The following is a 20144-nucleotide window of genomic DNA, read 5'->3' as shown; positions in this document are numbered from 1 at the left end:
TTAACATTGGAATGCAATTGACTGAGAGGAGGGGTCCATTCTGTTGGCTGGGGCTGCTTAAAATTTCAGTTTTGGTTTGCATTACCATCCTGAGGCTACAGTAAAGAATGCAGACTGAGAGCATGGCCAGAAACAGGTTATGTTGGTAAATCAGGTTGAGTGGCAAGAAAGGTTAAGAGAGAGAGAAAAGAAAAACATTAGCTAGCAAAGCTGGCCTTGTTAGGTACATGAAGACTCCTTCAGAGAGAATGGATGGTAAATGTTTCTTTTCAGACTTTTAAAGTTATCAGATTCTCAGTCTCTCCTGGATATGAGAAAGGCATAGAAATGTTGGGGTTATCAGGCCCAACACCAGGTGGTGGGGGTGATGAAGTCCGGCAAAGTCAAAGGATTGAGAAAAAGACAATTTGAGAAGTAAAGTGGGAGCAGGGGGCCATCACGACTGTGGAGGCTGCAAAGTCCCTGAGCTCTGGGAGCCCATGCTATTTATTGGTAATCCAACAAAGAAACAGGTGGTGAGAATGAGGAGGTCAAAAGGGCAGGTGCATGATGAACAGCTGTGATGGTTTAGCATTTATAAGGAACGTGTTCTGCTACTTGTGATAATGGAAATACAATCGATCTAGGAGACTAGGAAGGCTAGAAGCAAGGAGCCAGAAAGTCTAGACACATTCCAGAGGACATTATGTCAGACATGCAAGCCCTGCCTCAGTTTTCTTCCCAATATTCAGCTTTTTCCCAACATGCCCCCTTTCTCTTTTTTTGTAAAAGAGAAATGTCATTATTACTATCATTATTACTAGATATCGTTATTAGTAGCATAAAAGATGGCCTCTTTTAATTGACAAGGCAATTGCAGGCTGTGAAGGCTTTAATTGCCAGTTGGTCATCCAGCTTCATTTTTCTTAGCCCTTATTCAAACTGGAGTCACTCTGGTTTGAATGCTTCCCACATATCTCCCCTTTCCCTTTTACAAGAGGACCCTTAATCCTAGGGGTTGCAGAAGGATGAAGGTCTATCTTCTGTAACTTCATGCTGAATAGAGGTGATGATATTCCTGCCTAACTATTAGGGTCTCTTGTATTCAGGTAGAAAGGAGCTGAGTCAGGAAGCATTGGTCCATTAAGCATGCATGACTCTAGTCGGTCTTCATTCCTTCTTTGCATTCATGTTCAGCTGGCTCATGGTTCATACTGGGGGAACCTGGTCCAACGTTTTAATCCAAGGGTCCCTCCAGTCTCCCATTCCATGGTCATACACGTCTTGAGGGCATCCACATGGTTCATTTATCTCCTGCAAAAACACAAGCATACCCTCCCCTCCATGTTAGTAAATCTACTGAAACAGAAGCAAAAATTTTGTGTCTGTAGCCAGGAGGCCACTGATAATGAGAAACAGGCACCTTCTAACAGAAGGCAGAGGGAAAGGAAATTGAGGCTTTTCAAACCTTCAGTTTGGGTCCACTATATGCTGTGGCTCATGATAGATCTTCAGATGTTTGGTGGGCACCCACATAGGCACCTGATTGTCACCTGGAGAGACACAAGCAAATGCTCTTCCCCATAAAATTATCTTTAGGCAGGAATTGGAGGAAGTATATTCAGAGGTAAGGAGAATTTTGGGGCCTAATGGCTTCCTGATGTTTGATAGGTGTTCCCTCAGAAGTTAGGAATTCCCTTTCTCTCCATATTGCTGTGTGGGCATGGAGGACTAGGTAAGCATACTTAGAGTCTGTATATATATTTACCCTTTTTCCTTCTCCTAATTCTAGTGTATAATGGCCCCTGCTTTTGCTAGGATGTCTCTCCCAAACAAAGGAGTGGGGCTTTCAGGCATAATTAGAAAGACATGTGAAAAGAGTAAAGTTCCCCAGTCACAACTTAGTGGCTGGGAGAAGTATCTAGTGACTGTCTGTTCTTGGACCCCTTGGATAGTGACAGATCTGGAGGACAGTTGTCTGGGACAGGAGGGTAAGACTGAGAAGGCCGTGCCAGTGTCCAGGAGACAGTTAACCTCCTGGCCCTCAATGGTCAAGCATACCTGGGGAGGGTGATGGCATGGGCTGGCATTTGCCCTGGGCACCCTCAGTCCTGCTGCTGGATCATCTGGTTAGTGGCTTCTGACTCAGATGACCTTCGTCCCCTCGGGCAGTGGGCCTTCCAATCATTCCCTTGACATAAGGGGCATGGACAAGGGTGTGGCTTATTTCTATTCAGACAATCTTTTTAAAAGTGTCCTTGTAGACTGCACTGGAAGCAGGCCCTATTAGGCATTTGATTTGCCCAGCCTTTCCCTTTTTCAGAGCCTCCAAAGTTCACTTGCCTGAAGGCTGTGACTAAAGTGGTGTTTTTTTTTCATTTTTAATCCTGTTTGTTCCATTCCACCTGCTACTCCTGATCTCTATTATAAAAAACTGAGGTTGCCAAGTTCAATAGGGTTTCTAAGTTTTGCTCCAGGCCTAAGGCAGACTTTTGAAGTTTTTCTAATGTCTGCAGCTGACTGAGTGATAAACTTATCCTTTAAGATTAGTTAGCCTTCAGTAGAGTCAGGTGACAGAGAGGTATGCTTCCTCAATGCCTCCCTTTGTCTCTCCAGAAGAGCAGTAGGATTTTCTTCCTTTCCTTGTATTACAGTGGACATCATTGAATAATTCATAGCCTTCTTCCTAGTTTTCCTTAGTCCTTCCAGCATGCAAGTTAGCAAATGTCTGCAGCACCAATCTCCATGTTCTGATTCTGCGTCCCAATGAGGGTCTACACTGGGAACTGCCTGCTGGCCTGTGGGGAATTGTTCTCTTTCCTCTGTTGTCATCCTATCATTGACCTGACTGAGATACCAGAGATCACCAAACTCTCAGGCTGCAGTAATGGCGGCACTTCTCTCATTTGGAGTTAGTGTCTGATTTAGCAGTAATATTATATCTATCCATGTGAGATCAAATAATTGTCCCAACCCTCGTAAAACATCAATGTAGTCATCAGGGTTATCTGAGAATTTAGCTAGGTCTATTTTAATTTGTTTCAAGTCTGAGAGGGAAAAAGGTACATACACTCTGACTGGCCTGAATTCTCCAGAATACATCTTAGGGGTGTTTTTGCCTTGGGGGGAACGTTTCCCATCTGAAAAAAGAACATAGGGATGACAGCATCCCTAGTCATTTTCTGATGAGTATTAGTCCTAGAGCATCCTCTATAGTCCTAATACTTCTTCCTTTCCAAGGTGCATAACCACCCATGGACCTCTGCTTATCAGATTAGTTGTGCTCACCAATGTAGCAGTCCTGCACCTGTTTTCCCACCTTTCTTGACCACAAAGAAAGGGGTATGGGCTGCTGGATTCTAGTGGTCCTTTACCAGCTTGCCCAACATTGCCTTTGCACTCAGAGGTGAGTTCTAGAGCTGGGCTAGGTTCCTGAGTATTTCATAACAACCCAGCTTCCCCATCAAGATGCACTCCCATAAACAACTGTTCTTATGCAAATTCATTTCAGAGAGGATGTAGGCAATGTTTTGAGTCAGGATTGAGATAATTTATTTATTTATATTTTGAAGATAACCACTTTTCCAAAGGGAACTTCCTTTATGTCTATGGACTAGACATAAGGAAGGCCACAAGACTAGAAGTTAGGATAATACATGTTACACCGTTAACTTTTAGCAAATTTTACTTTTGTTTAAACCCTTGTAAGTCTGGGATTTCCATTATCTTTTGCTGTCTATAAGACCTTGTTTAGTCTAAACTAACTTAGAATTGGTATAGATGGTTCCTTCCTGGCTTTGTACTTTAAGGCTTGGCTGAGTACAAACAGCTCGCATGTTTGAGCAGACCAATTATTAGGCAATTTTTCTAACTCTGCTTCTACAAGAGTTTCCCTATCAATTACTGAATACCCATTATGTGTGTGTGTGTGTGTGTGTGTGTGTGTGTGTGTTCCTCAATCACATGGGAGGAGCCATCTATTGTCCTGTCTTGAATGGAGTTCCTCCTAGGTCTTGTCGGTCCTCTGTATGTAATTAAGATTTAAATCCCTCGTTAAGAAATCTGCTGGGTTAAGGGAATTTTCAGTGGTTAATGTTAAACCACCTTTTCCTCACAGAATGGCCCCATACTTTAAGATTTTTAAGTTAGTAAGCTACGCTTTTGCTTTTCTCTTCCTTAGGGTAGTTCTGAACTGGTGAGGTGTGCTCACAATTAGGTTTCTTCTAAGTTATTTTTCTACTTTCTTCTGCTAGCGAAGCAGTTGCTGCTACAGATTGAATGCATTTGGGCCATCCGTGGGTTACTTGGTTAGGATTTTTGATAGAAAGGCTGCTGGCTGTCAGTGGTCTTGAGAGGTGAAGCCAACTGGGCTTCTGGGTCAGGTGGGGACTTGGAGAACTTTTGTGTCTAGCTAAAGGATTGTAAATGCACCAATTAGTGCTCTGGGTCTAGCTAAAGGATTGTAAATGCGCCAATCAGCACTCTGTAAAAAAACACCAATCAGCACTCTGTGTCTAGCTAAAAGATTGTCAAAGCACCAATCAGCACTCTGTAAAAATGCACCAATCAGCGCTCTGTGTCTAGATAAAGGATTGTAAATGCACCAATCAGCACTCTGTAAAAATGCACCAATCAGCACTTTCTGTCTAGCTAAAGGATTGTAAATGCACCAATCAGCACTCTGTAAAATGGAGCAATCAGCAGGATGTGGGCAGGGCCAAATAAGGGAATAAAAGCTGGCCACCAGAGCCAGCAGTGGCAACCTGCTTGGGTCCCCTTCCCTGCTGTGGAAGCTTTGGGCGTTCGCTCTTCACAATAAATCTTACATCTGCTCACTCTTTGGGTCTGCACTACCTTTGTGAGCTGTAACACTCACCACGAGGGTCTGCAGCTTCATTCCTGAAGTCAGTGAGACCACGAACCCACTGGGAGGAACAAACTCTGGACACACCACTTTTAAGAGCTGTAACACTCACTGCGAAGGTCTGCGGCTTCACTCCAGAAGTCAGCGAGACCACGAACCCACCAGAAGGAAGAAACTCTGGACACTTCTGAACATCTGAAGGAAGAAACTCTGGACACACCATCTTTAAGAGCTGTAACACCCACTGCAAGGGTCCACGGCCTCATTCTTGAAGTCAGCGAGACCAAGAACCTACTGGAAGGAATAAATTCCAGACACAGTTTGGCAACCACAAAGGGACTATCACCTATCGCCAAGTGGTGAGCACCATCGGACCCATTTCACTTGCTATTCCTTCCTATTTTTCCTTAGAATTCGGGGCTAAATACCAGGCACCTGCCAGCGAGTTAAAAGCAACTAGGGCGGCTGCCAGACTAAAGACATGGGTGTCAGGCTTTCTGGAAAAGGGCTCTCTAACAACCCCCAACTCTTCAGAGTTGGGAGCATTCGTTTGCCTGGAACCAGCTTCCACTTTTCCTGTACTTCTGGGCTGAGCCAAGGGTCAACAGAGAGGAAAGCCATTAGCTCCAGGGTTCGACAACAAGTTGGTTGACCCTGGGGCCATGAGCAGAACTCTCAAAGTGAAGTGCTTTCAGACTACGCCCTTGTTTACACTGACAACAAGGCAGTATTGAGTGTTATAGGGTCACGGAGAATACCTTCAATTATCAATTATAGGTTTTAAATTTACCCTGGTTTTAAAGGAATAGGGCACACTGCTTTTTCTTTAACTACTTGTATATCTCTTTCTTTCTCCTTTGTAGGTGGATTTTGGAAACACAGTGGAAGGATTTTTACTTGTTGCCTCCATTTGTCACTATAGGAATATGTGCCTCCCTTTAACTTACTCAATTCATTTTCATCTTGATCTATTACGTTGTCATAGACCCAGTTCCAGTTGTTAAAGTACTGGGTTATCAGTTCTAAGGCCCTGGCCAAGGAGTCAAGGCTTGGAGATTGTATTGCACGGGGGATAAGCTGGGTAGAAATTGGGGAGGAGAGCATCTTAAAAGGAAATGTGGTCCAATTAGCTATATTCTGTCCTCCCTGCTGGATTATAGTTATGGGAAATTGCCATGCTTCAAGGTCTCCCTTGGCTCCAGCCTTCTGAATAGAATTTTGTATACCACCACCAATTGCTCCAGGTTTTAAAGTTGCAACTACAGGAGCAGTAAGTTTTGTGGCTAATTCATCTTCTCACCCATTAAGAGGAGAGACAGGATGTGGCTCTTCACTTAATTCAGCACGTGGGGCTGATGGGTTAGTAAAACATGCTTTTTTCAGTTTCCCTTTCTTTTCTTTAATTTCCTCCCTTTCCTGTTCCTCACATTCAAAATCTGAGGTTAGTTTTTTACACTTGTCCTCCTCTTCCTCATCTAAATCTGCCTCATCATCTGTTTAAAATGGCTCAAGAGTTGCTTTTATTAGTGCCCACGTTGACCAAACCAAGACTTTAATTTTTGCTCCATCTTTATATACTTTTTTAAAATCTCTGTCAATTTCTCTCCCATTCATCCAACTCCATAGTCCCTTGTTCCAGAAACCATGGGCAAAAGTGCTTCACTGCACTAAAGAGTGATAACAAATTCTGAGTACTAACTTTCACTCCCACTCTTTGTAATACATGTCTTAGGATATTTAAATAAGCAGAATGTCTGCTTTCACTTTGTCCCATTGTTACCCTGATTCTTCCGAGCACTCCACTTTCCCACCGAGCTTCTTTTAGACATTCTTGGGTGTCCCTTGATGATGTGTCCTCTGCTTTCACATGATCTAGAGTTCCTTCACCAGGGTCTTCATCACCCCACATTGGGCACCCAGGAATGTTGGGCTGATCAGGCCCAACACCAGGTTGTGGGGGCAATGAAGTCTGGCAGAGCCAAAGGATTGAGAAAAAGACAGTTTGAGAAGTAAAGTGGGACCAGGGGGCCATCAAGACTGTGGAGGCTGTGAAGGCCCCGAGCCCTGGGAGCCCATGCTATTTATTGGTAATCCAACAAAGAAACAGGTGGTGAGAATGAGGAGGTCAAAAGATCAGGTGCATGATGAACACCTGTGATGGTTTAGCATTTATAAGGAGCATGTTCTGCTACTTTAGATAATGGGAATACAATCAATCTAGGAGCCTAGGAAGGCTAGAAGCAAGGAGCCAGCAAGTCTAGACACATTCCAGAGGACATTACACCAGACATGCAAGCCCTGCCTCAGCTTTCTTCCCCACACTCAGCTTTTTCCCTACAAAAAGAGGGCAGGGCATGGCTGCATTAATAGATATTCTCTATAGATGTACACTTCCCCCCATAAAAGATGGCTTTGCAAGGCCACCTCTATTAGCTAGCCAAATGGCAGCCATTTCAAAATATGTCAAAGAAATATATTTTGGGGTAAAATATTTTAATTTTTCCTGTTCACATCAGCCTTTTCTGTTTTCTCTGAAATTCCTTCTGTCAGGGCTGTTCCCTGTAATGCTTCTCCCTCTCTCTTTCCCTACTCAGCTCAATCTGCTCTGATGTCCTGAGCAATTCACTTCCAATCCCTAACATGCATTCCCCATTCAGAAATACAAAAGCCCTTTAGTTAGTGTAGTGTAAGCTCCATAAAAGAATGTATATCTATTATCACCCTAGCATGTCCTTAAGATCTCACCCTTTACTCCATTATGATTATAAAAATGTCCTTCTTAGCTATACAGAATGCTTCCCCAAGAGGAGTTCTGATAAACACACAGTTCTCCCTCTTGTTACACTGATATCCAAATTTAATCCAAACATTCCCAACTGAACACAATAGCCTCACCACCACCCATCTACCGTCTGCCAGAATAGTTCACAGGGACTGGCAGGAAGTGAGTGACATCCACTTGGCCATGGCCAACTATAAAATGACCAAAAGGTAAATAAGAAAGTGAGGAACTAGAAGGATGAATGATCTGGGTGACAGACTTAAGAGCTCTGAATGCACAGAGCCAGGGTGGCTCACCAATGCCTGGCACCTTGTCTTCCTCTAAGCATCAGGTTCCCTGCCCTGGAGCACTGCTATACTGGCGGGGAGGTCGTGTTGCCCAAGGATCAGGAGGAGTGGAAAAGACGGACGGGCCTTCTGCTCTACGAGAACTATGGGCAGTCGGAAACGGTAGGTGGTGCAAACCAGAAAGTATCTGAGACAGGTCTCAATTAATTTAAAAGATTATTTTGCTAAGGTTAATGACACGCATCTGGGAAACAGGTTTGTGCCTTTCCCCAAAGATGATTTTGAGGGCTTCAATATTTAAAGGAGAAAAGGCAGATATTGGGGAAAAAGGAAGAAATTTTCTAAAGGTGGGGTAGTTACGAGGCAAATGGTTGCCTTCTTGTGAGTCTTTGATCAGCTGTTTACATGTGAGAGAAGGGTAGAAGAAGAGTCACTTGTGCATTCATCTAGATCAGCGAATCTGCATTTTTACATAAGATAAACATAAGTCAGAGAAAGCAACTAGGTACATATTTGTCTCAGGTGAGCAGAGAGATGATTTTTGAGTTCTGTTCTTTGTCCTATACCTGTGAAGATGAGCTATAAATGTCAGGGTGAAATTTAGCAGAACTGTTTGACAGTAACGATCTTGGGGCCCACAAGGAATTTCTTAGTGGGAAAATTGTGGCGGAGGCATGTAGTTTTGTTTTGTTTTTTATCTTTTTAGCTCTTGTTTAGGAATAAAATGAGAGGCAGGTTTGACTGATGCAGTTCCCAACTTGAGTTTTCCCTTTGGCTTAGTGATTTTGGGGTTTGTTTTCCTTTCAAAGTGGAAAGGTCCCTTCTGGATAGTCATGATGTGCTCAGCGATTGAGCCCAGCAGATGTGCTGAATTATGCCACATGTGCAGGACACTGCCCCATCGCATGCACAGCATTGTTTGATGCCAACCAGAGGCTCTAGAGTTCTAGGCTAATTTGTCCCAAATCTATCTGCAGAAAGAAAATGTACAACTCATCATCTTACCAAGGGACTAATGTGCTTAAAACTCTTGGACAAAACCTTAAAAAGGGGTCTAAGGGCGTTTTCACACTGTCCCTGTTATCATCAGCTCAGAGGATCCCCAGAGGGTGGGTGGGATAGGAGACTCTCTCCAGCAACATGGAGACCACCTCCTCCAGGAAGTCCTGTCAACTCCACTAACCCTCCCTAGGGCTGCAGAGGCAGGAGGAAGCTGGCTCAAAAAGTGCATTGCTTGGGGTTTAGGAGGACAACTCGCAGGTTTGACTGTGGGATACTAGCAGGGTGGGTGAGGAGCAGGGACTTTCTGTATATGCCAAACACATGTACACACAAACAGTGTCATTCCAGAGTATCACTGAGCTGCCAGGTGAGTGGGGCATTTGGAGTATTATGCATGTCTGGAAGTTCAAGGACCTCATCAATTACAGTGTGGGTGAGCATCTCTTCCAACATATTTGCAATCCATTTCCAATGCTGGACAGAGCCACTTTCTCCCTCTGTCTCCATTATCCCTCTAGCACATAAAGGATGACTGCTATCCCAGGCCCTGTGCAAAATTATTACTTTAGTGCCAACTCACATACTCAGCTGACATTATTTTGTAAAAAATATATAGCAATTCAGTTAATTTGTCTGCTTCCAGACCTGAAAAATGCTGACACTTCGGGCCTATGTTTGAATGGCTCACAGGTCATATTTGGACAAGGAGGAGGGTGGGCCAGGAAGACACACTCCACCCACGACTCCAATATTTGCAGCACTAGATGGTGCTTAATTTCTGAAAACACTTTCACATCTGTTCACTCATGTGTGCAACGTTTTTCACATGCCTACAGTGTGAGCAGTGATGTGGCAGTGGGCAAAGATCTTCCTATCCCAGGAGCACAGACCTGGGTCCAAGTCTCAGCTCTGCCAATTACAGCTTGAAGACCATAAGGATATTATGTATGCTTTCTCACCTCAGCTCCCCCACCTTTAAATGGAAATTATAATGCCAATCTTAACAGATTGTGATAAGGTAAATAAAAAGAAGTATATAATGCTCTGGCTGGTGTCCCGCCTGTTGTATATGCTCACTTTGCAGCTGCTGTGGTCCTTGCTATTTTTGGTGGCTATTGTTCCAGATTTTGGAAGCTCAGGGATAAATAGGGCAGTCTCTATTCTTGGGATGCTCATTATCTACTGAAGGAAACAGACAAACAAAAATAATTTTAATGCCCTGTGGGCTGCAATGGAAGTATAGGAGAAATGCTGCAGAAAGAGCATCTTTCCCTTGACTTCTCTTGTAGCTTGAGTAATAGCCAGTAGTCATTATTCATTGAACACGTGGTGTGTGCCTTGTATTATGCAGAATTTTCCATATGCTTACAAGCACTCTGGGAGGTAAGTGTTATCATTATTGCCCTTTGATGGAGGAGATCAAGAGGGATTCATTGGCATGCATTTAGTGTGTGGTGGAGTCAAGGGTCAAACCCTCATTGGTCTGAATGTAAAGCACGCAGCTACAGAAATAAATATATTTGTGAGAACAATAAAGGAGGAATCAAGTTCATCAGGAAGAAAGATGAAGATAGGGCAGTGCTAACAGAGAGAACAGCACAAGCAATCCAGACAACCTCCACACACACTGGGGCATCCTGCAGGGTGAGATTCACAGGCCTCTTCCTACGGATCACTGATGACAAAGGCAACATTCTGCCACCCAACACAGGGGGAAAAGTTGGTATCAGGATCAGTCAAGAAGTTGTGGCAGAATCCCTATCACTGCTCAACAGCCCCGAGTAAATGTTTGTTAGATAGACTAGTGGTCTTCCCCTAGCAAACTGACACAGGCCTGTTCAATGGTGGGCATGCCACACCCCACATTATATGCCCACAGCCAGGGGAATACCCTGTTTCTTCTTTCTTTGTTTCCCCATTGGATTCTGTAGACTCCACTTAGTACAGAGCCAGACCACACTGGCTGCAGAAAATGACTGTGGAATAGAGTTGGGTCAACACCTTGAGCCTAGACTAAGGCCTTCCAGCTTCCCTACGAGGGCTCTTTGGGCAGCATCCATTGAGAAGAATACTACATCTCTGAGCAGAGGATGCTGTGTATGATTCTGACTGCTTTGTGATCAGCCTTGCCTCTCTGATCAACCCAAATCTTCTTTCTTTTGTGAACAGGGACTAATTTGTGCCACCTACTGGGGAATGAAGATCAAGCCGGGTTTCATGGGGAAGGCCACTCCACCCTACGACGTCCAGGTCTGGTCCTAAGGGCATTGGCAGGGAGCAGTTAGGGCTCAGCGGGGGTTGGACAATTTGACACCAGGTGACACCACCAGCCGCACTCCCCTGCTCCAGTCATCCTTCCTCCTCTCTTCTCATTTATCCCTTCAGTTTCATATGGAGGCCTCAGTTGAAAACTGCATTATTGTGAGCATGAACACTGCTGACCCTGGCAGCCAGGGCATCACACACAGTAGGTAGGAAAGAATACCTAGAGGCTGCACTGGGAGCCCTCTCTAGCAAGTGGTGCTTTTCATTTTTTTTGATCAGTGTTTTCCAACTTGAAGACACATTGGTGACATCTACTAACTCATGAAACATAGACCCTTGGCTTGAGTTTCACATTTGCGTATTTTAAAGGCTTTTGACAGTTTTATTCCATTTTCTGATGTTTCCTCTGTTATTTCATCCACACTGGTGTCCCATGCATAAACCAGACAGTGCTTGGGTGGGGCAGAAGGGCTGCGGCCTCCTGCAGTGTATGATTCACAGGCCTCTTGCTACAGGTCATTGATGACAAGGGCAGCATCCTGCCGCCTAACACAGAAGGAAACATTGGCATCAGAATCAAACCTGTCAGGCCTGTAAGCCTCTTCATGTGCTATGAGGTAATGACCCCCCATCTGCCCCCATCCTGGTCCCAAGGATCCCAACAGGGAGCTCTGCATCCTGAGGCTTCTTCAAGTCCTCTTTTATTTGCTCTAACTCAATGAAATGAATGAGTTTTCATTCAACTCGAAGCTCACCGTGCATTCTCCCATCCTTTCCTGTCTGAACCCACCTGGAACTTTTGGGATGATGGGGTAGAATGACGACTGGCTTCAGAACCATCAGACTTGGGTTTCAATGATCTACTGTAGTCAAGAATATAGGCTTTGACTGGATTCAAATAATACCATCTCACTTACCAACAACAGAGTGTAAACAAATCACTTATCCTCGCTGAGCCTCCAGGGAACTCTATTATCCCATTTTATAGAGAGAAAAGCTGCAGATTAAAAGCCCTGCACATCTTCTGCACATCAAATAAATGGTAGGTTTAGGACTAAGAAAAAGTAAAAACCAGAGATTATAGAAAACTGAGATGGATTACAAGGAAACCTGCTGAAACTCCTGATCAAATAAGCAATGGCCCTCCCAGGATAGGAATGGCCACAAAGAGGAAAATCTTAGCTCCCAATATTGGCCATGGAAGGATGACCAGACCCTGAAATTGATTTCAGACTTCATCTCCTTTCTCTAAAGACACTTTCATTGGCGGCTGTCCTGGTGTCACTGCCATCCTCACACTGTGGTTTCAAGGGAGCGATGGTTCCTTTGTGATACTATTGACCAAAGGGGAACATACAGTCCTTACTTAGCATTAATTCTCAGCAACACAACTTAAAGATTGGATAAAAGAAAATTAGGCAGGGTGGGGTGGCTCACACTTGTAATCCCAGCACTTTGGGAGGCCTAGGTGGGTGGATCACGAGGTCCACCTCTCAACTCAGTCCATAAAGGCACTCACATTGATCTAATATCATGAGTGGATAACAGTATTACTTGCCATAAACAGAAGGCATTTATAACCATAACTATAGGCTTAAAAAAAACAATTTTCTCATAGTCTCCCTAAATCCTATTCTCATTGGAAGCTCTGATCCTGAAGCATGTCTTCCTCTTGAGACTTCCAGAGAGTTCAAAGCATATCAGCCCTAAACTAAGAATCAACTTGATATACTCAGAACAATCAGAAGTGAATCCAAAAAGGGATGTAATTTGATGTTTTTAAAATGTTTTTTTCGGGTAGCTCTTAAAACCATTTCATGTTCCACAAGAGCTATTGCTTAGGGGTCAAGTGAATCGGTCATGAAGCAAGAATTAAATTCAAATATCAACCCTCTCAGCGAGCAGCTGAGTGACTTTGAGCAAGTGAATGTGCCTCCCTCAAGCCTAGGTTTTTTTCTTATTTAAAATGGGCTACAAAAAAAGTGCCAACTTCACACAAAAACATATATGCAAATGTACATAGCAGCTTTACTCTAAATAGTCAAAACCTGAAGACAACAACCCAGATGGCTTTCAACAGGTAAATGGTTAAACAAAAACTCAGCTACATCCATAACATGGAATACTGTTCAGCAACAAAAAGGATCAAACCGTTTGTGCATGCAACTTGGATGAATCTCTGGGGGATTATGCTGAGAAAAAAAAAAACAGTCCCAAACAGTTATATGCTGTATGACTCTATCTATATAACATTCTTGAAACAGCAAAATTATAAAAATAGAGAACAAATTAGTTGTTAGCAAGGGGTCAGGGAAGGTGAGAGGAGAGGAAGAGGAAATGAGAGGGAGGTGGGTGTGGTTATAAAAGAGCACCATCAGAGATCTTCCTGATGAGGTGGGGAATGCACAAACCTACATATGTGATAAAACTGCATACAACTAAATACACACACACACAAGTGAAATGGGACATCTGAAGACTGGTGGATTGTGTCAAGGTCAGTATTCTGCCTAAGATACTGATCATATGGTTTTGCAAGATGGTACCACTGTGGAAAACTAGTGAAGAGTACAGGGCATCGATCCACATTATTTTTTATAACTACATGCCATCCACATTTGTCTTAAAATGAAAAGTTAACTTAAAAACATACTAGACTCATAGGCTTTCTGTGAGGATGAAATGAGATAGTATTTAGGGAAGAAAATTCCCTCAGCAAATGCTTATTGACCCCTCTCATCTGTCCAGGCTCTATGTGAATGCTGAGCTTATAGCAGTAAGCAAGGTTCACACCATAATGGAAATTTCATTCTAGTGTAGTGTCACACAAAATGAATATATATATATATGTATACATACAGAGAGAGAGAGAGAGAGAGAGAGACAGAGAGATGAAGTCTCACTCTGTTGCCCAAGCTGGATTGCAGTGGCGCGATCTTGGCTCACTGCAACCTCCACCTCCCAGGTTCAAGCGATTCTCCTGCCTCAGCCTCCCCAGTAGCTGGGATTACAGGCGTGCACCACCATGCCCAGCTAATTTTTGTATTTTTAGTAGAGATGGGGTTTCACTATGTTGGGCAGGCTGGCCTTGAACTCCTGACCTCATGATCCACCCACCTCAGCCTCCCAAAGTGTTGGGATTACAGGCGTGAGCCACCGCACGTGGCAGAATTGATATTTTTAAACATTGTCATTGAAATTGGTTTAATCACAACCACTCATAGAGCAGTCGCATGCATCATGCGCTACATGTAATGAAAATAGACTCAGAAATGGCAAAACTTGCCCAGGTACCGAGTAGAAACAGAGGCAGAATTCAAACCCAGATTGGAACCCAAGGTTGTGGCTCATCACGTCTAAATTCACTGCCTTCAACAAAGGAGCTCTCTTCTTTTTGCAGGGTGACCCAGAGAAGACAGCTGAAGTGGAATGTGGGGACTTCTACAACACTGGGGACAGAGGAAAGATGGATGAAGAGGGCTACATTTGTTTCCTGGGGAGGAGTGATGACATCATTAATGCCTCTGGGTAGGTGTGGCTGATGCTGGGCTGGCTGTTGTTGCCGTCACATGCCTCACAGAATTTTGCTTACCTAGACATTTTTTCACGCATTGGTGAAATTTCAGCCTAAATCTGAATAGAGCCTTGTCTATGATGCCCTGATTCCAGGCTTCAGTGCACCTCCCGAACCTTCTCTGCACACAGAAGAATCAAGCAAAATGAAATTCAAGAGGGTCTGGAAGAGGAGCCATAATAAGACACTGTGCAGTTTACAGTGGGGTGGGGGGAGTGGAATTGAGAAGGGAGACTCTGTCTTGGTCTCCATAGGTTCAGGGAGCCTATTTCATGTTTGTGCCCCTCTAATGCAGCACCAAATGTCACACGACAAACATAGTAATAATAATAGCTAACCTTTAGCTATTGTTTATTTTTATTATTATGAATATATTTGTTATACATCTATGAGCATAATAAATCTATTATTATAAAATTATTTATTAGTATAAATATATTATTTACTGTAACTATTTAGCTAACCTGGAGTACTTACTATGTGAAAACACTGTCCTTAATGCTTTATATAACCCACCTCTCAAAGCTGGATGGGAGATGTGATTATTATCCCTATTTTACTAACGAGGAAAGTGGGTCACTGACCGGCAAGGAAATTTGCCTAAAGATTCAAAGATAGCACAGGATGCAATCCAGATTTGAACTGAGGTAGTCTGGCTCTGAGTCCCTGTCCCTACCCCTACATGATTTTTAAAAAGGCGCATTACACTACAGTAATAATTTCCCTTGGATATTTTAGAGAAATTGATGGCATTTTTATTTTTTTATTTTATTTTTTATTTTATTTTATTTTATTTTATTTTTCTGAGACAGAGTCTCCCACTGTCACCCAGGCTGGAGTGCAGTGGCCTGATCTTGGCTCACTGCAAGCTCTGCTTCCTGGCCTCAAGTGAGCATGTCCAGCTAATTTTTATACTTTTAGTAGAGATGGGGTTTCACCATCTTGGCCAGCCTGGTCTTGAACTCCTGACCTCCATTGATCCCCCTGTTTCAGCCTCCCACAGTGCTGAAATTACAGGTGTGAGCCACCATGCCCAGCCTGGATGGGATTTTTTTTTAAATTTCTAAAACATGATGTACTGGAAATTTGCACAAAGAGTAGATTTTATGTTCTTACCACAAAAGAAAAAAAAGGCAATTATGTGAGATGATGGATATGCTAGTGTGCTTGAGTGTTTTAATCGCGTTACTATGTATATGTACATCAAAACATCATGTTGTAAGCCTTAAGTATATGTATAATAAAAGCCAAAAATCCTGCTGATACAATGGGAAATAGTATGCAGAATTTGCATGAATGTTTAAGACCGAGTTTGAGGCTTCCAAGAGATTTCGTGTTGGGGGAAGCTGCTTGGGCCAAGCTCTGAGGAGACAAAACATTAGCCGTCCTCCATCAGTACAGGCAGTGAGGCAAGAAGCCGGGAGCACCGCAGTCTTGTATTTCTCAGCCTATAATGTCCAGGTCTTTACACTTTGGGCCCATGACACAGACAAGTCAGGGGTCCCTGGCTTCCTATGACCTCCACCCTCTGTGCCAAAGGAAGCTGTGACTCCAAAGCAGGAGATCTGGGGACTTGGTTCACCCCAGCCCTGGCATCTGCCTCAGAACCCTTCATCCTCCAGGTATCGCATCGGGCCTGCAGAGGTTGAAAGCGCTTTGGTGGAGCACCCAGCGGTGGCAGAGTCAGCCGTGGTGGGCAGCCCAGACCCGATTCGAGGGGAGGTGAGGAGAACACAGAGATCATCATGTCTGTGCGTGGGCACTAGGAAAGCAGGTGCAGGGGAAACATCCAGGTTTTACCTGTGCAGCCTTGGTGGAAGGGCATAGTGTGCATGTGCGTTTACACGGTATGGCACCAGGGGACAGTGTGGACTCTCTGTGGCTCTGAATAAAAGGATGCTAGATACTATGTAATGAGCACTTATATATGCCAAATCACTTAACTCTCACACAATGTAGTAATCTAAGAACACTTATGCTTTTTATAGATGAGGAAAGAGAAGCAGGAGGAGGTTAAGTAACCTCTCCACATCACCCAGCTAGAGTAAGGGGTGGAGGCAGAATGGCATCTCAGCAATGTGGCTCCCGAACATACATGCATTTGTATATTGAAAAGTGTTATTAGGCCGGGCACGGTGGGTCATGCCTGTAATTCCAACGTTTTGGGAGGCTGAGGTGGACCGATCACCTGAGGTCAGGAGTTCAAGACCAGGCTGGCCAACATGGTGAAACCCCACCTCTACTAAAAATACAAAGAAAATTAGCCAGGTGTGGTGGGGGCAGGTGGGTGGAATGGGGGGTGGGCTCCTGTAGTCCCAGCTACTTGAGAGGCTGAGGCAGGAGAATCGCTTGAACCTGGGAGGCTGAGGTTGCAGTGAGCCAAGATCACACCACTGCACGCCAGTCTGGGCGACAAGAATGAAACTCCATCTGAAAAAAAAAAGTCTTTATTAATCACCTTCTATATGTGAGACCTTGTGCAATAAAACTTGGATAACATTGCTAATCTAAAAATAATAAATTGCCAGTAATTATGGAATGCCCATGGGATTTCTGGCACCGAATTACATATATAATAACAGTAAAAATGATGATGAAAATATTGATGATGGGAGTAATAATGAATGTAAACTAGCTGGATGTTTTATATGTATTATCTCATGGAAGCTTTAAAGAAACCAAATGAAGAATGGAAGCTTTATTGTCCCCATTTCACAGAAAAGAAAACTGAGGTTAAGGAGAGGTCAAATAACTTTTCAAGGCATGGAGTGGGAATTGGAAACACAGGGATTTACACCTGGTCCTCTTCTTTTCCAAAACACTGTAGGGTTCAGTGTCACCTTGTTTTACCACTCATTCAATAAACATTGACTTTTTAAGCTATGGAGTAGGTTGGCACTCACTGTGAGCCCATGCCTTCATTCTGCAGGTGGTGAAGGCCTTTATTGTCCTGACCCCACAGTTCCTGTCCCATGACAAGGATCAGCTGACCAAGGAACTGCAGCAGCATGTCAAGTCAGTGACAGCCCCATACAAGTACCCAAGGAAGGTGAGTGAGGGCAGATGGAAGGGATCTGGTGCCCCTGAAGCGTTCCCTGCTAGGACGGGTTAGGTATCACTGGAGGTAACAAACAGCCCCAGACAATGGAGGTTTACAACACTGAAGGCTCTTTTTCTGCTCATGCCTCATGTCCTCCATGGCTCTCCTTGGCCCTGCCCTCCACATCTCCTCATTCTGCCACCAGAATAAAGGAGCAGCCTCCATATGGGACCTGTCAGCTGCTCTAAGAGATGAAGGAGAGGGTGGTCAGTCTCAATGGCTCCCAACTCTTTTGCCTCAAGGTTACATCCTTCACTTCCACTCACATCTCCTGGGTCAAAGCAAATCCCATGGGTACATCCACCTTCTAGGGGCCAGGGGGAGAACCTGAAATACTTGGGGACTCCATTAAGGCCACCATATGGTGTCAGCCTGCATGGGAGACTGTGGAGGGGCAGAAGAGGAGAGTGGAGAATTGTTAGGAAATGGCAGCAGGACTCAATCACTGTGGATTTGCTTTATCCTCAACCAGGTGGAGTTTGTCTCAGAGCTGCCAAAAACCATCACTGGCAAGATTGAACGGAATGAACTTCGGAAAAAGGAGACTGGTCAGATGTAATCGGCAGTGAACTCAGAACCCACTGCACACCTAAGGCAAATCCCTGGCCACTTTAGTCTCCCCACTATGGTGAGGACGAGGGTGGGGCATTGAGAGTGTTGATTTGGGAAAGTTTCAGGAGTGCCATGATTCCAATGTTTTCCTTCTTTTAAATTAAATTCAGTTGCTCTGCTTCCTCCAAGTCCTCTGTATCTTTAGAATTTCCCAGGTGAGCACTCACAACGCAAGTAATAAAATACTGATATCAATAATACCCTGTGTTGAGCATTTATTCAGGGAATTAACCTATGTTAAATGCCCTCCCTCTGTAATTCTCCCTAATCTCTAACCTGAGATAACTTGGGACCAGATTCTCCCTCCTGGCACCAGCATCTCAGGGTCGACCTAAGCACCCTTCAATAGCCAGGACACAGGGGTACAGGAGGGATGCCCCATGTGGCTCCAGGCACCTGCCCATGGCCTGGATGAGGCCCCAGCAAGGCCAGGGCAGGATGGACGTCCAGGGTGGTCAGCCTTGGTTTGGGGACTACATTTGCCTGCCAGACCACCTCTGCCACCCCACCCAATGGGCTTCCACCCAGTGGTCTTCCACTCAATGATCTTCCACCCAATGGGCTTCTGCCTTTGTGTCCCCCAATAATGCCCATGTGCACATGCATCCCAACCTACGGTGTGTGTGAGTGAGAGCCCCAACCTCTAGAGACCCAGGACTCCTGCAGCCCTGCCATGGGCCTAGGAGCCCTGCCTCCAGCTTTCCCCTGTAGGACCCTACATATCAGATCTTCCCAGTGACCCAGGAACTCCGTCCCCCAGCCCTTGCCAGAGGACCCCACTCATTCACCCTCCCAGGGCCTAGGGTCCCTGTAGTCCAGAATTCCTTGACCACAGACAATTTTCCTTCTTTGAATGTAACCCTGTCCAGGCATCTGGAGCCCTCCTCACATCCTTGGCCTGGAATTCTGTAACCTGACCCTTTTCTCCATCCCTCCTTGGGGCCTAAGAGGGAATTACCAGGGGGCCAACGGAGGCTCAGAAGAGCAGGGGCAGAAAGGGCCTAGCCTGGGAATGAGAGGAGCACATATTGTCCCCTTCTCACCCACAGAGGGCCCTCTGTGACTGCCAATTTCTTAGGTGTACAAACCCAGGAACTCACAGGTAAATAAACAGACACCACAAGCACAGAGACACAAAGGCACAGAACCGCCCCAGCTTCACCTGGGCACTCAGGAGTATGGCCCACAGACAGGCTTACACACACACACACACACACACACACACACACACACACCAGGAGACCACAGATACACAAGGCCATGAGACACAGCCCCACAGGGCAGACCCCACACACAATGGACACTCGTGCATGCACACACACACACACACACACACACACAGTCACAGACCTACAGGCAGGGAAACAGACAGAGAACACAGACATTAAGAGAAACATAAACACTCAAATAGAGACACAATCAGGGACACCCAAAGGAGAGGCAAATTCACACACACACACACAACACACACATACACACACACACCAAACAACACACACAGATACAGAACACAGACATACACAGACACTCTCACAGGGGCATACATGCCCAGAGACACATTACACAGTCACAAACACACATATTTGTACAACAAACACACACTCATTCAGGAAGAAAGGCACACAAATGCATACAAAGATAGAGAAAAACAGAGCTATCCAGAGACAGCTACACGGTGA

The 20144-nt window shown here is 44.6% G+C and overlaps 1 protein-coding gene across 1 annotated transcript in view; it reads left to right on the top strand.

The window, feature by feature from the left end:
- The window catches only part of ACSM1 (acyl-CoA synthetase medium chain family member 1), a 68344-nt gene extending 49697 nt beyond the window's left edge, over nucleotides 1-18647 (top strand). The window contains 7 exon segments of the mRNA XM_019011934.4: nucleotides 7951-8074; nucleotides 11084-11164; nucleotides 11695-11796; nucleotides 14580-14707; nucleotides 16376-16475; nucleotides 17683-17802; nucleotides 18326-18647. Coding sequence (XP_018867479.2) covers nucleotides 7951-8074; nucleotides 11084-11164; nucleotides 11695-11796; nucleotides 14580-14707; nucleotides 16376-16475; nucleotides 17683-17802; nucleotides 18326-18412 — 742 coding nt within the window. The 3' untranslated portion in view covers nucleotides 18413-18647.
- Nucleotides 18648-20144: the final 1497 nt, after the last annotated feature.

Source organism: Gorilla gorilla, chromosome 18 (genome assembly GCF_029281585.2).
Source record: "Gorilla gorilla gorilla isolate KB3781 chromosome 18, NHGRI_mGorGor1-v2.1_pri, whole genome shotgun sequence".
NCBI classification, from domain to species: Eukaryota; Metazoa; Chordata; class Mammalia; order Primates; family Hominidae; genus Gorilla; species Gorilla gorilla.
Note: the sequence above shows the minus strand (reverse complement) of the source record. Positions and strands in the feature narration are given on the sequence as shown.